The 19,207-nt window shown below is 43.1% G+C and overlaps 1 protein-coding gene across 1 annotated transcript in view; it reads left to right on the top strand.

Moving 5' to 3' along the window:
* Positions 1 to 15,476, top strand: part of CUBN (cubilin) — a 152,952-nt gene extending 137,476 nt beyond the window's left edge. Inside the window, exons 60-67 of the mRNA XM_018564195.1 lie at positions 3,836 to 4,041; positions 6,286 to 6,448; positions 8,068 to 8,267; positions 10,033 to 10,180; positions 10,287 to 10,468; positions 11,831 to 11,996; positions 12,594 to 12,829; positions 15,299 to 15,476. Of these exons, the coding sequence (XP_018419697.1) occupies positions 3,836 to 4,041; positions 6,286 to 6,448; positions 8,068 to 8,267; positions 10,033 to 10,180; positions 10,287 to 10,468; positions 11,831 to 11,996; positions 12,594 to 12,829; positions 15,299 to 15,406 (1,409 nt within the window). The 3' untranslated portion in view covers positions 15,407 to 15,476. The remainder of the gene's footprint in view (positions 1 to 3,835; positions 4,042 to 6,285; positions 6,449 to 8,067; positions 8,268 to 10,032; positions 10,181 to 10,286; positions 10,469 to 11,830; positions 11,997 to 12,593; positions 12,830 to 15,298) is intronic.
* Positions 15,477 to 19,207: the final 3,731 nt, after the last annotated feature.

The following is a 19,207-nucleotide window of genomic DNA, read 5'->3' on the forward strand; positions in this document are numbered from 1 at the left end:
CATCTCTAGTGACATGCATAAGGCCTCATTCACACACAACGCAAGCAAAATTGTATATTGCGTATATATGCGTCTATGCGCGTATATACGAGCATATATGCGTGCACTATATCCAATCCGAGAATGCATCACTCGTAAGGGAATTTTTAATGTGCTGTACGCATGTATGCGTGTAAATACGCAGAAATACGCTGCCCGGACGCATCTCTGTTCCATTCTGTTTTTGCGCATATATACGCTACGCAAATATTTGGCTCCATAGGCGGCTGTGTGTATGGAGCCATTTATTTGCATATTTTGCATATTGTACAACACGCACGTACGTGCGTATACGCGCGGCAGTGTGAATGAGGCCTTAGAGTGATGATGGTGGTTACATGCCTACCATATCATATGCCTTTTTTATTTGCAGACATTTATTTATGTATTATAGGTATTTATAAGGCCGGCATGTACAGCTCCGTGCTGCGTGCACGGCTGTATCGGACATCTCCCGGGAAGGACAGGTGCTGCGTGTGATTAGTACGGAGCCCCTGTCCTTCTCTATGGGAGAACGCGGCCGTACGCCGCCCCCTATGCTTCCCGGGAGCTGCCCGATACGGCCGTGCTGTACGTGCCGGCCGTTACTCGTGTGTATGAGGCCTTAAACTGGAACAAGTATAGCTAAACGAGGGCGGGGTTCCAAATCAGCTGTCACCCTAAAATAATTCTGTTTTAACATTTTTACCCCAGCAGTTTGATAACAATGTACACCTTCAGCTATGTAATTCATTAACACCAGTCCTAAACTTCATGGCACCATGGCGAAGGAATTATATAATTAGAACAGGATGATTTCACAACTTTTACAGCCATGTCTTAGAGAAACAACATATACTTTGACACCTTTCCTGACACAATGGCGTGTATTCCTGATCCTCATTTAAACTGAGGAAGCCACTTAGATGAGTGAATATTCAACATTACAGAGCAAGTCCTGTTAAATTTGTCCCACCACTACTAGCTGTAATGGCTTCTACCACAGCCCCTGCTCACAATGGTGGTGGATGCAGGTATATATACAGGACTCGTCTACCTTCTTATCAATCTATTCATGAATATATGTAAGAACTCTGATCTCTTATGGTCATATATCAATTTCTTGTAAATCCCCTTATAGCATGTGAAGGTGAAAGAGGAATAATGCAGAGAGGCCAAACCCAGTAAAACTATACACCTCAATATTATAGGTTCTATTCCTTCCTATGCAGAGTAGAGCAAGGAAATTCATTAATAAGATAGCGATCCCAGACAGAACTGAAATGTAACTATTAGGCTCCATTCAAACCAATATTTTAGGTGCAAATAGAGATTCCTGCTGCAGGAAATCACGAGTTACTGACGCAGGCATCCCTAAAATATAGGTGTGAATGGAGCCGTATTGTATAAGCGATGTAAATGAATAATTACGGACACTTTGATTCCATTATAGAGCTATGTACTAAATGTAAAATGTTGAGCCATTTGTTGTCTCATTATCTCATTTAGCAAAGCCAACCAACAAACTTCAGTTTGGCTGTTGTGGTGGGTTTTCTGTGGGTGCTCCAGTATCTGCCTATATTAAAAAATGAGGGACTGTATTCCAAATTGGCTGAGGATAGTGTCAGGGTCGGATTTCCCACAAGTCTAACCAAGGCCCGGCCTCGGGACAGCAGGGAGTAGAGGGGCAGCAGGGGTGGGGAATTCCTATCTCCCGATGCCCAGGACATGCAGTTCTGGGCGCCGAGCGGGTAGTTGTTTGCTACGTTTAGCCCTGCTTTGGGCAAGCAGAGCTAAATGTACAGCGGGGAAGCCGCCGCTTGTTTTGTACAAGTAATCACGGCGCTGTCGCTGAGATAGATAGTGTGCCTGTTATAGTGTGATAGTTTTACATAAGAAGTTATACAAGTGTTCTGTTCATTTAATTGTGCAGGTGAAACTTGCTGTACATCAGCACCCTCTTCTGGTGCAATATAAATCCAAAATGTAATTCCTTTACAACTATTTCCTATAAAAGAAACCTCCTGTTCTGTATGTCTGCCAATATGTCAGGCAGCACATCATAGAGCAGGGGTGCCCATTAGGTAGATCGTGATCTACCAGTAGCTCTCAAAGCTAAAACTGGTAGATCACGAAGGGTGTGAATGGTGGCCCCTTTCCTCCATTTTGGTATATATATTTAGTTGTGTACACATGATTACCTATTAGCCTGAGTCTGCTTAGCCCAGCTCCCTGACACCTTTCTGGGGGATACTGGTGGTTGAAGTGCTATGTATTACATCAAAGAATATTAATTTACACAGCCTGTTGCAAAATACAGCAAGGTGAGCCAGGAGAGAGAGCGGGAAGAGACAGCCAGGGGAGAGAGCGCGAGGAGAGACAGCCAGGGGAGAGAGCGCGAGGAGCGACAGCCAGGGGAGGAAGCAAGGAGAGACAGCCAGGAGAGAAAACAAGGAATGACAGCCAGGAGGATGAGGAGAGACAGCCAGGGGAGAGGGAGGGAGGTTTTTTTGTTTTGTTGGTAGATCGCATGTAGCTCGTCATTTGAAAAGTAGATCTTAAAGTGACATTAAACCCTCAGATTTTTTAACATATGCCCAGCATGAGAACAGATACAGATTTAAAAGGAAGAGCAGCAAAGAGAAGGGAAACTACCATGGATTACAGTAAGGCGCACATTACAGTATTGTTTTATGTTAAAAAATCTGGAGGGTTTAATGTCACTTTAACACAACGATTGTGGGCACCCCTGTCATAGTGTATGTAGGACCATTTGCTAATGAGCTTATATCCATACCACCTGCATAACTACTCTAGGACCCATATGCTGTAATAAAGTAAAAACTAAAGCATTACATATGTACAATGTAACACGGTTTGCTTTTATCCGCTTTTCATTTTTGGAAGAAAAAAAAATATCTCATAAATTTGATTAGCCTTAAGCCGAAAATTAAAACCTTTCCAAGTAAACACTGTAATTGGGTTCTGTTGTAAACCATACAGGTGATTGCATAATAACCCTTTCAATGTGCAAAATGTTTAGGATGAAAATTTGACTTTAGCTGCAGAAATTTGTAGAGCAGACAAAACTGCAGCTTTCAGGGCTTGTTCACACCATGTCCGGATCATGTTCAGAAGAGTTTGTTTCAGGACCAAAAAAGCATGTGTGTGTTGTAAAGTAGTCACCGCTCCAAGCTCACTCCTGTGATGGACTAAGGCTGGGTTCACACCTGGGCATACGGAATATGCGCGTTTGCCGCACGTTTTTACCGTGATTTGCAGTAAAAGAAACGTGCGACAAACGCGCGTTTACGAGGGCTAGCCGGCTGTATCCTAATGGATACGCGCGGAAATACGCCCCAAAGAAGCTCCTGTACTTCTTTGGGCGTAGGGCGAAGTACGCCCAGGTAGGAACCCCAGGTGGGAACCATGCCCATAGGAAATAATGGGCTTTCACTTGCTGGGCGTTTTACAGCGCGTCGATCAGGGCTGTAAAACGCCCAGGTGTGAACCAGGCCTAAAATCTTATGTTTAGTTTACTAATTTGTATTGAGATTGTCGTCCATCACGGGAGCGAGCTTGGAGTTATGACTACTTTACAACACACACAGGAACCATGGGGAACAAAAGTAGCCCCCCTCCAGAAGGTAGGACAAGGTTAGCACTAATACAGAGATGCTTCGCACGTTCAGAGTGTTTTTTAACGCCAGCATGTAGCAAAAAATTTAAACACCTCTATTGCTTGTTTGTTTGTTTGTTTTTACCAATTGCCATTTATTTAGCCAGGGCCTCTATCTTCTTTTTTTTTTTTCATCAGGACCTCAACATGGATGTGGTGGTTATCTGACTAATACCACCGGTCATTTCAGATCACCAGACTTCAATAATGATGGGAAATATGACAAGAACCTGAACTGTGTTTGGACTATCACAGCTTCTGTAAACAAACAGATAAAACTGACATTTACAGGCTTTATACTGGAATCGGAGACCATGAGAACATGTAGATATGACTATGTCAAGGTAAGCAGACAAACATCCTGTACATCCTGTATCTTTTCTTCTACTAGCAGTGCAGAGGTGAGCAAACTGATCCGCTGATATTCATCCCAAATGTATCTGATTCACACATGGCAGAAATCGGAGAATAGAACTCAATCAGCCAATATCTAACTTGTAACCTTTTTTCAATTTCCAATTTATTTTTTATAAAAGGGAGGGGGCGTGGTAGTGCCATTCATGTAAATGGCACCACGGGCACGCCCCCTGCCCACATCGGATCGCGAGGTATGGGAATGCCCTCCATTCCGGTCAAGCGTGATCTGAAAAAATAGTGCTTGCAGTATTATTGCAGATCGCACTGGACCAGGTGATTGTGCTGCGGGCGGGGTGTGCGGCTGCTGTGCCATTGACTTCACTACACCACCACACCCCCTCCCGCCCCTCTTCGCAGCAGGAAGCCGGCCAGAATACAATACAGTGCATTCCAGAGGCTGACCGCTCTGGAACGCATTGTTTATGGTGTGAACCGGCCCGAACACCAAGGGCTGTGCACACCTGTGCAATCAAGTGCTGACCACTACCAAAACATGGAGCAAGGAATGGAGATATCCCTCCCAACTTTCTTTGAAATCTCCTGGTTTATGGGTTGCCCAGCAGAATTCACAAAAACCCTTGCTTCCCGACACCTCTCAGTCCCTCTAGCTGAGAGTCCTGGACGATCATAACACCCAATTCTACCGGGGGATTGCCACACAATACCACACAGCATAAAGCACAAGGCACACAGAATGGTGCCCTCTGGCAAGATGAACATGACTGTGCAGGCCTCACAGCATTCTGATACCAGTATGTGTGTCCTTTAGCATCTTCTTCAAGAAGGTGGCCCAAATGATAGACTTTCTAAGTTCTGAAGGACACTAGGCTCTTCTTCACCACCAGTGCTCCAAAAGATGGTGTGGGAAGGTGTGTTTGGGGGAAATTGGGAGCATCTTACCTGACCGATGGGAGTAGGCAATTTGCTTCCTCACCTTGGTGTTGTAGTCAAGGGTTCCCAAAGTGCTGGATGCTGGGATAAAAGTGTTGTTTTAGATATAATTTCACCCTCATCTGTTCACCAGTATCATGAATGATAAAAAGATATCCACAGAATCTTCTGCCTTCATGTGTCCTATGCTACTCATCTCTTAATTTGAAAAACCCTTTCAGGGGGCTACATTTGGAAGTGCCAACCCCTCCCACATGGTTACTGTTAAATTTCCAGAAGCACATCGACTGATTTTCATAGAGAATCATATTTAATATTAAGGGGACTTTGCAATGTTGAGTAAATCCTATGGATCAGTAACTCAGGCTGTCTAATGGTTCAAACATTTGGAAAACCATTGTGGTTGCAAATACAACAAAGAAAATGATCTGATTTCAATGGTCAATCCACATAAGACTGATATTTTCATTATAAGTGGAAGTTGGTGGATTGGGGTATTGGAAAAGTGAGATCTCCGTGAGATCAGCAGCTACCAAAACCTAGAAAATGTTGACCCTTTAAAAATTGGTTAGAAAGAAATTACATGAATTAGAATGACTATAAACAGAAGTGTTTCTGCTAATAAAGAAGCCCATAAAACAAAATTAGAAGTGACCCATTGGGAACAATCAGATACTTTGTTTTATCTCTGTCTATAATATGAACACTGATTGGTTATTATAAGAAGGTCTTTTTTCATAAAAAAGGTCCCTTTGCATTCTCTACCATTTTCTAGGTCACCATGTTGATCATCTTTTTTTTTCAATGACACTGAAATTTGCTGAGACTTTTGTTGTGAGAGGATTGTTCAGTTCTCTATAGAAAAATGTGAGTGATTACCCATTGGTTGGTTGCTCATTCTTCCAGAGAAGCCAGTGAACTTGAGTACTCTTTATCATTGTACTAGTAGAACCTCACCTTAACTTTTAACAGGATGGGGTTGTTATCCATTAAAAAAACTTGACCTGGTATCACTGATTATCCCTGATTATCTAGGCCATTGCTGTGGACTTTTCTGACATGGGTGACCCTACTGACAGCTATATTACTACATGTATAGCTCTTAGGATCATTTCATCTTAAGTCCCACCACTATGTGAAAGTAGCAATACCTTTGGGAGTGTTATGTTATATGGCCATTGCAAATGTAAATAGGGCTTCCTAGAGATATTTTTTTACTTTTGAGGTCAAAGACTTTGCTTTTATATTTTGTGTTCTGATATTAGCATTGTTTCTTGTAGATCTTTGATGGTAGCAGCACAGACAGTAATCTACAAGGTACATTCTGTGGCAGCAATACACCTGCAAATTTCACCTCTACCTGCAACCTTCTGACAGTCTGGTTTATTAGCGACTCAACAGTGGAACGGGCAGGATTCAATGCCACGTATGAGATCACTGACTGTGAGTAGTAGTACACAACTGGGGAGTGAATATGTAAGTGACAGAAAACTGACAGATTTGTAAATCCTGTTTGGGAGATCCCGCCTCTGGAGTCACTTTCAAAAGTAAAAGTCCCACCTATGAGCAGGCACTAAAAAAGTACCTGCCATTACCTCTCTAGTCTCTTCCAGTGTTCCTGGTAGACATGTGAGTTTCGGACGAATTTCTTTAAATTCGGAAATTCGTAAGCCTCTGAATTTCTGAATTCGAATGAATGCAATTGTTTTTTCCCTAATTTTTTCCAAAATTACAAATATCCAATTCTAATGACCAGTACGGACTAAAATGACCAGTACAGACTATGATGACCAGTGCGGAAAGAGATGACCAGTAAGAAATAAGACAACCAGTAGGTACTAAAATGACCAGTACAGACTAAGATGACCAGTACAGACTAAGATGACCAGTACGGACTAAAATGACCAGTACGGACTAAAATGACCAATACGGACTAAAATGACCAGTACGGACTAAGAGGACCAGTACAGACTACAAGGACGAGTACAGACTACGATGACCAGTATGGACTAAGAGGACCAGTACAGACTACAAGGACCAGTACAGACTACAAGGACCAGTACAGACTAAGAGGACCAGTACAGACTAAAATGACCAGTACAGACTAAGAGGACCAGTACGGGCTAAGAGGACCAGTACGGGCTAAGAGGACCAGTACGGACTAAGAGGACTAGTACGGACTAAGAGGACCAGTAGGGATTAAAGGACCAGTGCGGACTAACATACCCAGAATAGACTAAGATGACCGGAACCCCCTCCCCCCCCAAAAAATAAAAATTAATTCATTTTTTTAATTAAAGAACCCCATCTTAATTGACCAGAACGGAAAAATACAAATTTGGATTGACCTGAACCGAAAAAACAAAACATTCAGACGGATCTGAGCCGAAAATAAAAAATTAAAATTAATCAGAATTTCAAATATTAGAATTGATCCGAAACAAGACACATTTTTGAGCTCTTACATGTCTAGTTCCTGTTTTCACTTTACTCCTAAGGGCTCGCCTTCCATAAGTATGCCCCACCTGTCCAATGACGGTGACCTATCTAGTCACTAAGGAAGGCCTTAAATTTGGGGAAGTGTGACCAGAGGAGGGCACAAAAGAGGCTTTTCTGATTAACAAAGTAATATTACATTATGGCGCCCGTAGTTAGTCAGAACTTTTACTTCTAAAACTGGAACACATTGAACAGGTTGAACAGGTTTACTTTAATATTACATTGAAGGACGCAAGATGTTGTAATTCGTTTTGGCTACTGAACTCCTGAAGTCAGTGGTTATTAGTTGGACTTGATGGACTAATGTCTTTATTCAACCTCAAATACTATGTAACTAGTATGGGCTTGTTGTGCTGAAGTCCTGGGCTTCAACCCCACCAGGGCACTGCCTGCTTGAAGATTATATGCTTGTGTACCATCTTTGTTTTTTCCCACAATACAAAATATGTTTGTACATAAGTTGTTTTTTGACCTTGGTGGGTGGCCCTGTATGACTGTCATAGCGGCAATACATTGTAGGTATGTCTGTGATATCAAAATAAATTCTTTTGTTTCATTTACAGTACTATGTGGGGGCATCTATAATGCAACATCTTCTGTAACCACGATGACACCCCCGGAGTCCTACCCGCCATTCACTTCTTGTCTCTGGACTATTGATTCCCCACCACAGGAGAGTGTGAAGCTGACAATTCAGAACTTTCACCTTCCACCTGACCTGGACTGTTCTGAGAATTATCTGGAGCTCACAGACTCACCTGTGGTACTTCAGCTTCTTTTCTTCATGAAATTAAACCGATGAGCATGATGTTCTGGTAGTACATTGCCTTGAAGTGCTGAGGTCCTGGGTGCTCAATCACACTTTCTGCATGGAGTTTGCATGCTTTCCCACTTCCCACTGCTTGTGTGAATTTCCCCCAGGCACAAACTGGTAGTTTAAATGGCTTCTAGACAGAATTCTCCATAGCATGCTATTTGGCTAAAGGCATTAGATAGTGAGCTGCAATTGTTTTTCGGTATCGAGTACGAGTACCGATATTTATATTTCAGTACTCACCGATACCAGTACCGGTACTTCCGGTAGCATAGAGCCGGCTTCCCAGGCAATCAGGAAGCCAGGCGGCGTGTCATTACCCACCGCCCGGCTTCTTGATTGCCAGGGAAGCGGACTCCATCTGTTTGGCCGGCTGGATGCTGATTGGCCGGGAAGCTGGCCAAACAGATCTGACAATATGGTGACACGACCCCCACCCTGCAGGCGCTTCATTCCCCTCACATACATCCTTAGCAGCATTCATTACCATTCCATCTGCACACTATCTATCCTGTTGCTGATATCCAGGCATCTCAAGAACATGTGATGTCACTCTTAGGCCTCATTCACACAGCGTTAAGCATGCACGCCTGTATTGGGCCGTTCCCGGGAGGGACAGGTGCTGTGTGCAGCATTCTGCTCTTCCCTATGGGAGGACGCGGCCATACGCAGTCATACGCATACCCGAACTGCACACCCATGCGGGTCCGGGTGTCCGTGCTCGGACACAGACAGGATCCAGGACATGATAGGACAGTCCCGGTGTGCGTACGGACACGTCTTCCCATGGGGAAGAACAGGCTGCTGCATGCAGCACCTGTTCCCCCAGGGAACACCCCGGACGTGCACGCCACATGGACATGTACGGCCCGACTTAACGCTGTGTGAATGAGGCCGAAGTATGAAAGGTTCACTAATTTTAGTATATTAGCCGAGTGCTGGGGGTGAGGAATATTCTGCTACTCTGCATGAAGTCATAGCAGACTGAGCAGAGCCTTTCTTACTCTTTAGGTTTTAGCTGGAATGGTGAAATGAAAAAGCGGTGTAAACCAAAGTGATATCCTGTGTCTCAAGTTCATTGGATTGTCCAAACATGTTAAAGAACCCCTGGAGTAAAAAAAAAACATACCCCGGCACTGCAAGGGTTAAGTGCTCTTTTTTTTTCTAGAGGACTCAAATAAAGCAGATATACTTACCTGATCCACGGTCCTGCCAGGCTGCTAGACCAGTCTTTTGGAGCCTCTTCTCCCCTGTGCTCTGGCAGTCTAAGGACCACTGATGTCATCACCTCTAATGGAGAGAGAGAGAGAGAGAGAGAGAGAGAGAGAGAGAGAGACTGCTTTATTTGAGCCCCCAGAGTTCATCTTTAACAACAGGTCAGAGGGTGGACTTCAGGTTCCTGATCTACAATGCCTAGGAGCTGAGTCTAGATGGAATAAATCACAGGAGGCAACTCAGTACACATGTTGGTGGTCAAGGCATATTAGCACAATGGCTCAAACTTCGAATTCAGTGTTCTTATCATAGCTACCTATTGCCTTCCATTGCTTGCCCTGGTGGAAAAGTGGCCAAACAGTGATGGCATTGTTTTTTTTTTTTTTTTTTTATATATCTATCAAAGTGCAAAATGCGGCCTTACATTTATAAATGAATTTATACTGTGTGTTCATATCTAATTTATGCAGATTTTAAGTATTTATTGTGTTGTCTGCAGGGTGACTTTGGGCAGGTCCAGAAGTTCTGCGGGAATGACACATTTAAAATTCCCGACTTTTACTCTATTGGGCGTACAGCTGCCGTTACATTTAGGTCACAAGAATACACACTGGGAAATCAGCTCAGCTTCACCTATCAAGTAGCAAGTAAGTGTCTTCCCCAAATGTTCATTAGCAATTTTTATACAAAGAAACCTAATATATTGGCAAAGTAAATGTATGGGTAATAACATGATCCTTTTGTCTACCGCAGGCTGTAGTCGAGAATATAACCAGTCATTTGGATATCTAAAAAGCCCACGTTGGCCAGGGAATTATCCAGATAACATAGAATGTACAACAATCCTCCGCGCTCCACACAGCCACTCCATATCTCTTTTCTTCAGTGCCTTCCATGTCGAGCCATCATCTTCTGGATGTCATGACTACCTCGAAGTAAGATGCGTCTGTGATAAATCACTGCATAGCTGGGCATTTTTATTAAACGCTGTGCTTATTACCTATAACAACCAATCTGTGGTCAATTTCCCTTACTATGATAAGTGAATAAAAAGGAGAATCTGATTAATTCCCGTAGGCAACAGACACAGTTCTGCTATTTTATTTACTGTTCAGTTTGCCTAAATTGTTTGTATAGCAATATGACTATTCTATCCATACCAACTAGATTCTCTATATTGTTTCTAAAGCTGACCATGTATATGAGATGGAAGTCAGAAGATTTGATTGCTACAGCATCTTACTACATAAACAAGTATTTTCTATTAGTCAGTGCTTAGTGGAGGGCTCTCAAAGCCAAGCGGCCGGGTGGGACATTCAATGATGGACCTCAATGTTGATACAGAGGGGGCTGCTGTTCCGTCGCAGGTTGGGAAGCCTCAGAAAACATGTAAAACAAAAAGAGAGAAACGGCGCCTTCTCCTCATGTAAAAACGTTTATTAGTCCAACAATAACAACTGAATATAATGATACTCGCAAACGGTGTCTAAATACAGTAAGTGTTTCTCAATGTACCGAAAAGGCCGGCATAAACTACATAGGACTACCGAACATGTGGACTAGAATCTTAATCTTTCTGACCCGTTTCCAGGATAATATCCTCTTCATTAGAGTAATTTGCTCATTGAGAAACGCTTGTTTAGACACCGTATGTGAGTATAAATTTATTCAGTTTTTATTGTTGGACTAATAAACGATTTTACACGAGAAGGCGCCGTTTCTCTCTTTTTGTTTTACATAAACAAGTAGGATCGGTTTGGGCACGGGTGCATATTTAGATAGTAGATAACGCTGGAACTAATGGTGACTCAGAGAAATGTGATTGACAGCAGCAGTGGGCAGATGCAATAGCCAGCCTGCTATCGGCTATTGCAAATTAAAATAGCCAATAGCAATCTAGCTATTCATTTCAAAAGCCGCTATCTTATAGCGTGAGACTCCAGGAACGTCCGGGAGAGTTGAGATGTCTGCAATACCATGTCCAAAAGTTTATAAACGTGTGAGGGTCAGGTGTCCACAAATATTTGACCATATAGTGTCCATTTAAAACATACATAAAGCAAGAAAGACGTACAGCAAATTGCATTATAACTAGCACCTCCACTGAGGTGAATGGCAGGAAGTTGAGTTTACATCCAATCACGTAAAGGGGATTTGAATAAAATTGCTCAATGTCTTGGTTGAATGTCTGAATTAAACATTGGTTCTCTTTAAACCTCTTCATGCTTTAGTAAGTCATCCTAATGTGTGATCTGATAATGATCTGACCGTGAATCTCTGTTTTCTTTACTTTCCAGGTGAGGAATGGCAGCTCTTCTGATTCCCCATCTCTTGGCACCTATTGTGGGAATAGTCTTCCTAATCCGATATTTCCTAAAAATAATGTTCTCCATATCCTGTTTAAATCAGATTTTTCTAGATCTTTCCAGGGATATGAAATCATTTGGACATCATCTCCATCTGGTAAGCGGTTCCTAGACAATAATTATTATACATGCATTACAGCAAATCTCCATTTCATTGATATCAAAGCTTACTTGAAAAAAACATCAATGTTATGTAGTGAGCGCTGCCTTCTGTTTGCTCATCACTTTCACCAACTTCCTGAGTGTGCTTTGTGTCTCTTTCCCTGCTGCTTGATGTGATCTGGCTTTGTCAAGACTACATACCCCATCATGCATTGCGTCCAGCAGGCAATGATGATGTTACATTGTTCAGACATTGAGTTGTAGTTCAGAAGGCAGGCTCTGTGAGTGGTGACTCAAGAAAGTGCAATTTCACAGGGCTGAGCAAAATGTTGTCACTGCATTGAGGAAGTACATTCTATGGGCATATTTATTAAAGTATCTTCTACCTTTTCGGGGAAACACGGTAGGTCAATATGTTTGGTAGGTAGGATGGGACTTATGGAAATACATATTTATTATTAGTCATTGACCATACATACCTTTTATCACACAATATCTGCCCCTACACTGGTATCGGTTTTATGTGAATTTCTGGAACCTGTGATCTAAACCGAAGTCATCTTATTTTGTTGTATACGCTTGAACATTACAGGTTGCGGGGGGACTCTGTTCGGTGATCAAGGCACATTTAGCAGTCCCGAATATCCTGGCAGTTACAGTAACAACACAGACTGTGAATGGACGATTGTGGCTCCCATGAGAAGAGCAGTACGAGTACAGCTTGCAGCATTTAGCATCGATGACCCCGGAGACTGTGCCAATAATTATCTCAGCTTTTACGATGGACCCCTGTCTAGTTCTCCATTACTTAGGACGCTATGTGGCCTGGTAAGCTTTCGTCTGAATTCTTCACCTTTTAAAAGAAACGAATTGAGGGAAATATGCTTTTGAGTATATTTTTTTGAAAATTGAGTCCCATAGCTCACCCATTTCTGAAAATGTTAGACACCTGGCTGTGGATCCTCTGGCTTCAATGTTCCAACTCACTGGTCTAGGTCAAGTATGCAGCCAGTGAACAAAGGTCAGCAATGGCAGCCTACATATATATTTTTATATGAGTTTCCGATAACCTATCTGCTATGGGTTTAGTTTAAAGTCTATGTAAACCTGAACAATTAACTTCTATTTGCCACCTTTTGCTCTGTTAAATATACTGTTGAAGCACAGGGGCGTCCCTAGCTTATTTGCTGCCTGAGGTGGCTGGGGAAGGGGGCATGTTGGGGTGTTGCTGGATGTTACACAATTAGGGCCAGTTCACACTACAAATAGTGCGTTCCAGAGCAGACAGCCTCTGGAATGCACTGTATCGCAACCCGGCGGCCTCCCTGCATTTAGGGGCGGGAGGGGGCGTGGCGGTACATGGAAGTAAATGGCACCGCATCCATGCCCCCCGCCCGCAGTACGATCGCCCAGAAGTGTAGGGCTCTGCAATGCTCCGCCAAGCTTATAGCCTGGGATTGTCTTGCCAGCATCCTGCTGAGTTCCTGGTAACCATTGGCATCACTGGTTGCCAGGAGCTCAATAGCACACTGGCAAGAGTGTCCCAGGTTACTAAGAGCTAGGCGGGGAGTTATAGAGCCCTTACACATCTCCCCACTCAGCTCTTAGCCACCTAGGACACTCTGGCTAGAAAGGGGGTGGCAGGCACACTGCAAGCATTGTGCAGCAGAACGGCCATGCCACTCTACTTGCCTCCCCCATGTGATTTAAAGAGTTACTGCCTGAGGCAACGTCCTCAGGCTGCCTTATTATAGTGAGAGCCCTGGTTATGGAGGAGGGTTCTGTAGTCTTGCACTAGGATGACAGTGCTGCTCATCCATAGATACAGCACAGTGAAAGAGCATTGTCACCCTAAGGCAGGACTACAGACCCCCTTCCCAGGAACTTGCTGGCAGGATCACCAGGTAACAAACAAACAAAAAAAAAACTGGTAAGTTGTAATATATTACACTTTGGTTCTTGGGTTGACATACACTTTAAGGGCACGCTCACACCAGCTGTGTTGGGCTGACCCAGACAGCCTTGCCAAGCACATTCTTAATGCATAGACAAGGCAATCTGCAATCCACTTCTTCTAACCTCACTGAGACCAATAGAACGGCACCGCAGCCTACACAGAGCACACCAATGGCTGCGTTCTAACAGTGCTGTTGGTGTGAAGGGGCCCTAGAATCTATTTTTATGGTGTGAGTGTCATCTAGAGACCAATATGAGAATTGCAGCAGCTCATGTACTAATTGTGAATTCACTGGATGTATGAACTTCAAAAAATTGAAGACAGTTTAACTTGAAAATGTGTGGGACCTTTTCTGTTATGTGGCAGAGTGCATGTAGTTTGATGCAATATCTGCGGCGGTCAGTGCAAGGAATCCACAAATGAAGAGGAAATAATCTCATTGCAAAAAGCATCTGAAAACCACAGATCGCATTTGAATAGTGATTTTCCAGATAGTTAAGGGACATTTCTAAAAGCAGAGAGACATATGATGCTGCATTTGCTGTAAATGCTATTTTACTGGCTGTTATGTCGTTCCTTTGTCTTTAATATTTCTGAGTCACTGACCCAGAGCGGTTAAGCATATCAGGAGTCATAGTAAAGGCAGAAGTTTTCATTTGCATATTTGTTCTGGGTTAACAGGTAACTATCAGGGCAAGAGAGTCAGTATAACAGCCAGGCAACTGGCATTTGCACAGTGAGACGTACACAATGGCAGCCTCCTTGTTTCTTTCAGAAAAGGCTTCTTTTCACAGCTAGTATATGCCACTGTTTAAAGAACTCCAGGCAGAAATAATCCTAACCCTTGCAGTGGTGCGAGCCCTGCACTGCAAGGGTTAAGTGCTCATTTTTTGTCTGGGATGTAAAATAAAAAAAGATATACTCACCAAAATCTCAAACCTGATTGGCTGCTCAACCGGTTCCTGCAGCCTCTCTCTCTCCCTCCACCTCAGCTCTCTAAGAACCTGTGAGTCATTATGCCCAATTCAGTGTATTGGAGGTGAGGATGCCTAGGAACAGATGTTGGATCGGCTGAGTCGAAGCCCCTCTGCACTTCGGCTCAGCCGAACATGCAGACCGAAGGCCGCCGCACAGAACCGATGTACGGCTGATTTCAGCCATACTGAGCCGAAGTGAATAGCCGAACCTCGCTTGGCAACGTTCACTTCGGCTCGGTTATTCATTTGGCTGCCTTCACCAGCTTTGTGTATACCCCTCTAAGTTCTTGTACAAACAGTAAATTACCCAATGCTGATATTGCTATAAAAATCAATAATCTTTACCATCTCTCTTCTTTTTAGGATGGAAATATCGCCCCATTCGATAGCACGTCTCATCAGGTGTTTGTTAAATTTCACGCAGACTATGTCACACAGCCATCTTATTTTAGAGTGACTTGGAGCTCCTGAGACAATTACAATTTCTCCTACAATTCAAGACAGTCATCTGAAAATCCTGCTGAGTAGTTTATGTAACTGTATATATGTGTCTGATGGAAAAGTTCTATTTCACAATAAAGATTTTATCACAAAATAAGATTGATATGATCACATATGTAAATGTTTTAATTACACATAAAAAAGTGGCACATCCTTTCCGTGTTAACAGTCAAGTGACAAGCTGTGAGATCCAAGTAAAACTCTTGCTGCAACATTCAGTGTACTATGATATGGATAATACTGACCGCTGAGGTGACAGAGGTGTATTCATAAACTGTTAGTACAGCGAACAGCTCTGCGAACAAGAGTCACAGCATATTATGGCCACTAGATGGTGTCAAGGGGCATAAGAAATTCCTATGCTCCTCAGCTCGATCCAGTGGCCATAATGCCACTAGAAATGGGGCAGACAGGTCATTTATCTATTCTGCGGGTAATCAACTGGTAAGTGGTCAAAAATGGACTCTACTGTAAGAAATCAATGGCGGAGCAGATTATCCATGGAGTCTACACTGAGAAATCAATGGCAGGGTTCTGTGCTGGGTCCCATATTGTTCAACTTATTTATTAATGACATCGGGGAGGGTGTTAACAGCGATATTTCCGTGTTTGCGGATGACACCAAAATAGGGAGGGTAATAGACACGGACTTAGACACTATAACATTACAGGAGGACCTGGATAAAATAGGGGAGTGGGCATTAATGTGGCAGATGAGGTTTAATGTCGATAAATGCAAAGTAATGCACTTTGGAATTAAAAATAAACAAATGGGTTATACAATTATGGGTATGCCGCTGGGGAAGTCAGAAATGGAGAAGGATTTGGGGGTCATTGTAGACCACAAACTGAAAGGTAGTTTGCAGTGCCAGGCTGCTGTAAACAAAGCTAGCAGGGTCTTGTCCTGTATTAAAAAGGGGATGTATTGCAGGGACAAGTCTATAATTTTGCCACTTTATAGATCATTGGTTCGACCTCATCTGGAGTACGCGGTCCAGTTCTGGTCACCAGTACTAAGAAAAGATGTCCTTGAGTTGGAAAAAGTCCAGCGAAGGGCAACCAAACTAATTAGGGGTATGGAGGACCAGAGCTACGAGACGAGGCTACTAAATTTAAACATGTTCACATTAGAGGTGAGGAGATTAAGGGGGGATATGATTTCCATGTACAAAATGTTTAATGGTGGTAGCAACATTAGCGATAAACTGTTTAAAATTAACTCCGTTACAAAAACTAGAGGCCATCACCTAAAATTGGTGGAAAAAAAATTCCAGCACAAGGGGCGAAGGGGGTTCTTCACAGTAAGATCAGTTAGGGTCTGGAACTCACTGCCACAGGCGGTGATTTCAGCAAATAATGTGGAATTGTTCAAGAAACTTTTGGACGATTTCTTAAGGGACCGTAATATACAGGGGTACGGGTACTCCTAGAATGAGATCCTAATAGGTTGGACTTGATGGACTAATGTCTTTATTCAACCTCAAATACTATGTATGTAACTATGGAGCAGATCATCCTGGGACTCTTCTCTGAGAAATCAATGGCGGAGCAGATCATCCAAGGACTCTACTCTAAGAAATCAATGGCGGAGCAGATCATCCAAGGACTCTACTCTGAGAAATCAATGGCGGAGCAGATTATCCTGGGACTCTACTCTAAGAATTCAATGGCGGAGCAGATTATCCTGGGACTCTTCTCTGAGAGATCAATGGTGGAGCAGATTATCCTGGGACTCTTCTCTGAGAAATCAATGGCCGAGCAGATTATCCTGGGACTCTTCTCTGAGAAATCAATGGCCGAGCAGATTATCCTGGGACTCTTCTCTGAGAAATCAATGGCGGAGCAGATTATCCATGGACTCTTCTCTGAGAAATCAATGGCGGAGCAATACAAATTGCTAACTGGTTTTCCACGTATTAAAATATAGAGATCTGTAGGCCAGGTATGCTATAAACCAAAGAAATAGCTTCTGAAAATTGAGAACAAAACTGACAAACTTGTTAAAAAAAGAAAAAACAGTGGATAATTGTGTAATTATGTATTAAACTTCTTCAGGGGCCTGCTACTTCTGTCAGTTATTTTTGGGGGGAAACACAGAATTCTCTTCTCTATGAGGCCCTCTAGACACCAGGAGCGGCAACAAATCGCAGGCCAAATGCAGCCTCACAACAGCTACTACACCAGTTTTTTGAGTCACAACACCCTTTGGTAGACCTTTAAAATCAGAGTCTCCCATTCCCCATTCTCCTGAATGAATATGGGGCGCATCATCATTTTTTTTTACAGTTCCCGATGAATCCAGGCGGCACCCCACGGTGCCTCGGCACTCTGTTTCAGAAAGGCTGTACTAAACCTTTCGAAGTAAATGTTAATCTGCAATTATGTTGGAGGTGCACTTCAAACAACAACAAGGTATTGTTAGGCTTCCCCCTTACTCTCTGATGTGATACCATGAGGGAAGGTTCTTTCCAACATGTGAGGGCCCCATGGCTTCTTTGGGTGACATGATATGTAGGTCATTTAGAGTGGCCAAGTAAGCTGCTGGAGTAAGCCAGATTTATGCCAAGTGAACACAATTCACAAGAGCTAGGTGGCAGTGGAAACACCCCAGAGGATCCCCATGCAGACATGGAAGCAGAAATCAGCACTGTCAAGCTGAAGTGTATAGGACAGACCGAGCAGAGCATGGCCAGTGTACACCTGTTGTTCTTGACCTTCTTCCCCTATATAACCTGTCTTTGGACTGTTACATTTACACCAGAGACTTGTATAGCGCAGCCTTTCTAAATCAGGGTGCCATATCACTCTGGGGTGCCTTCTGGCTTTCCTCAGGGGTGCCTCGAAATTTTTCCAGAAGCCTCAGACTTTTCCTTTGTGCTAATTCGAGGAGGGTGGGTCCAATTCAGAAAATAATGGAAGTGTGCTTTTGTTCAATAGAATGAGATCCTAATAGGTTGGACTTGATGGACTAATGTCTTTATTCAACCTCAAATACTATGTATGTAACTATGGAGCAGATCATCCTGGGACTCTTCTCTGAGAAATCAATGGCGGAGCAGATCATCCAAGGACTCTACTCTAAGAAATCAATGGCGGAGCAGATCATCCAAGGACTCTACTCTGAGAAATCAATGGCGGAGCAGATTATCCTGGGACTCTACTCTAAGAATTCAATGGCGGAGCAGATTATCCTGGGACTCTTCTCTGAGAGATCAATGGTGGAGCAGATTATCCTGGGACTCTTCTCTGAGAAATCAATGGCCGAGCAGATTATCCTGGGACTCTTCTCTGAGAAATCAATGGCCGAGCAGATTATCCTGGGACTCTTCTCTGAGAAATCAATGGCGGAGCAGATTATCCATGGACTCTTCTCTGAGAAATCAATGGCGGAGCAATACAAATTGCTAACTGGTTTTCCACGTATTAAAATATAGAGATCTGTAGGCCAGGTATGCTATAAACCAAAGAAATAGCTTCTGAAAATTGAGAACAAAACTGACAAACTTGTTAAAAAAAGAAAAAACAGTGGATAATTGTGTAATTATGTATTAAACTTCTTCAGGGGCCTGCTACTTCTGTCAGTTATTTTTGGGGGGAAACACAGAATTCTCTTCTCTATGAGGCCCTCTAGACACCAGGAGCGGCAACAAATCGCAGGCCAAATGCAGCCTCACAACAGCTACTACACCAGTTTTTTGAGTCACAACACCCTTTGGTAGTATGTAAAATCAAGTCGCCGCCCCCCCTCCATTTTCTCTTCCGATCATCGCC

This window comes from Nanorana parkeri, unplaced genomic scaffold (assembly GCF_000935625.1).
Source record: "Nanorana parkeri isolate BGI_ZX_2015 unplaced genomic scaffold, ASM93562v1 scaffold23, whole genome shotgun sequence".
Taxonomy (NCBI): domain Eukaryota; kingdom Metazoa; phylum Chordata; class Amphibia; order Anura; family Dicroglossidae; genus Nanorana; species Nanorana parkeri.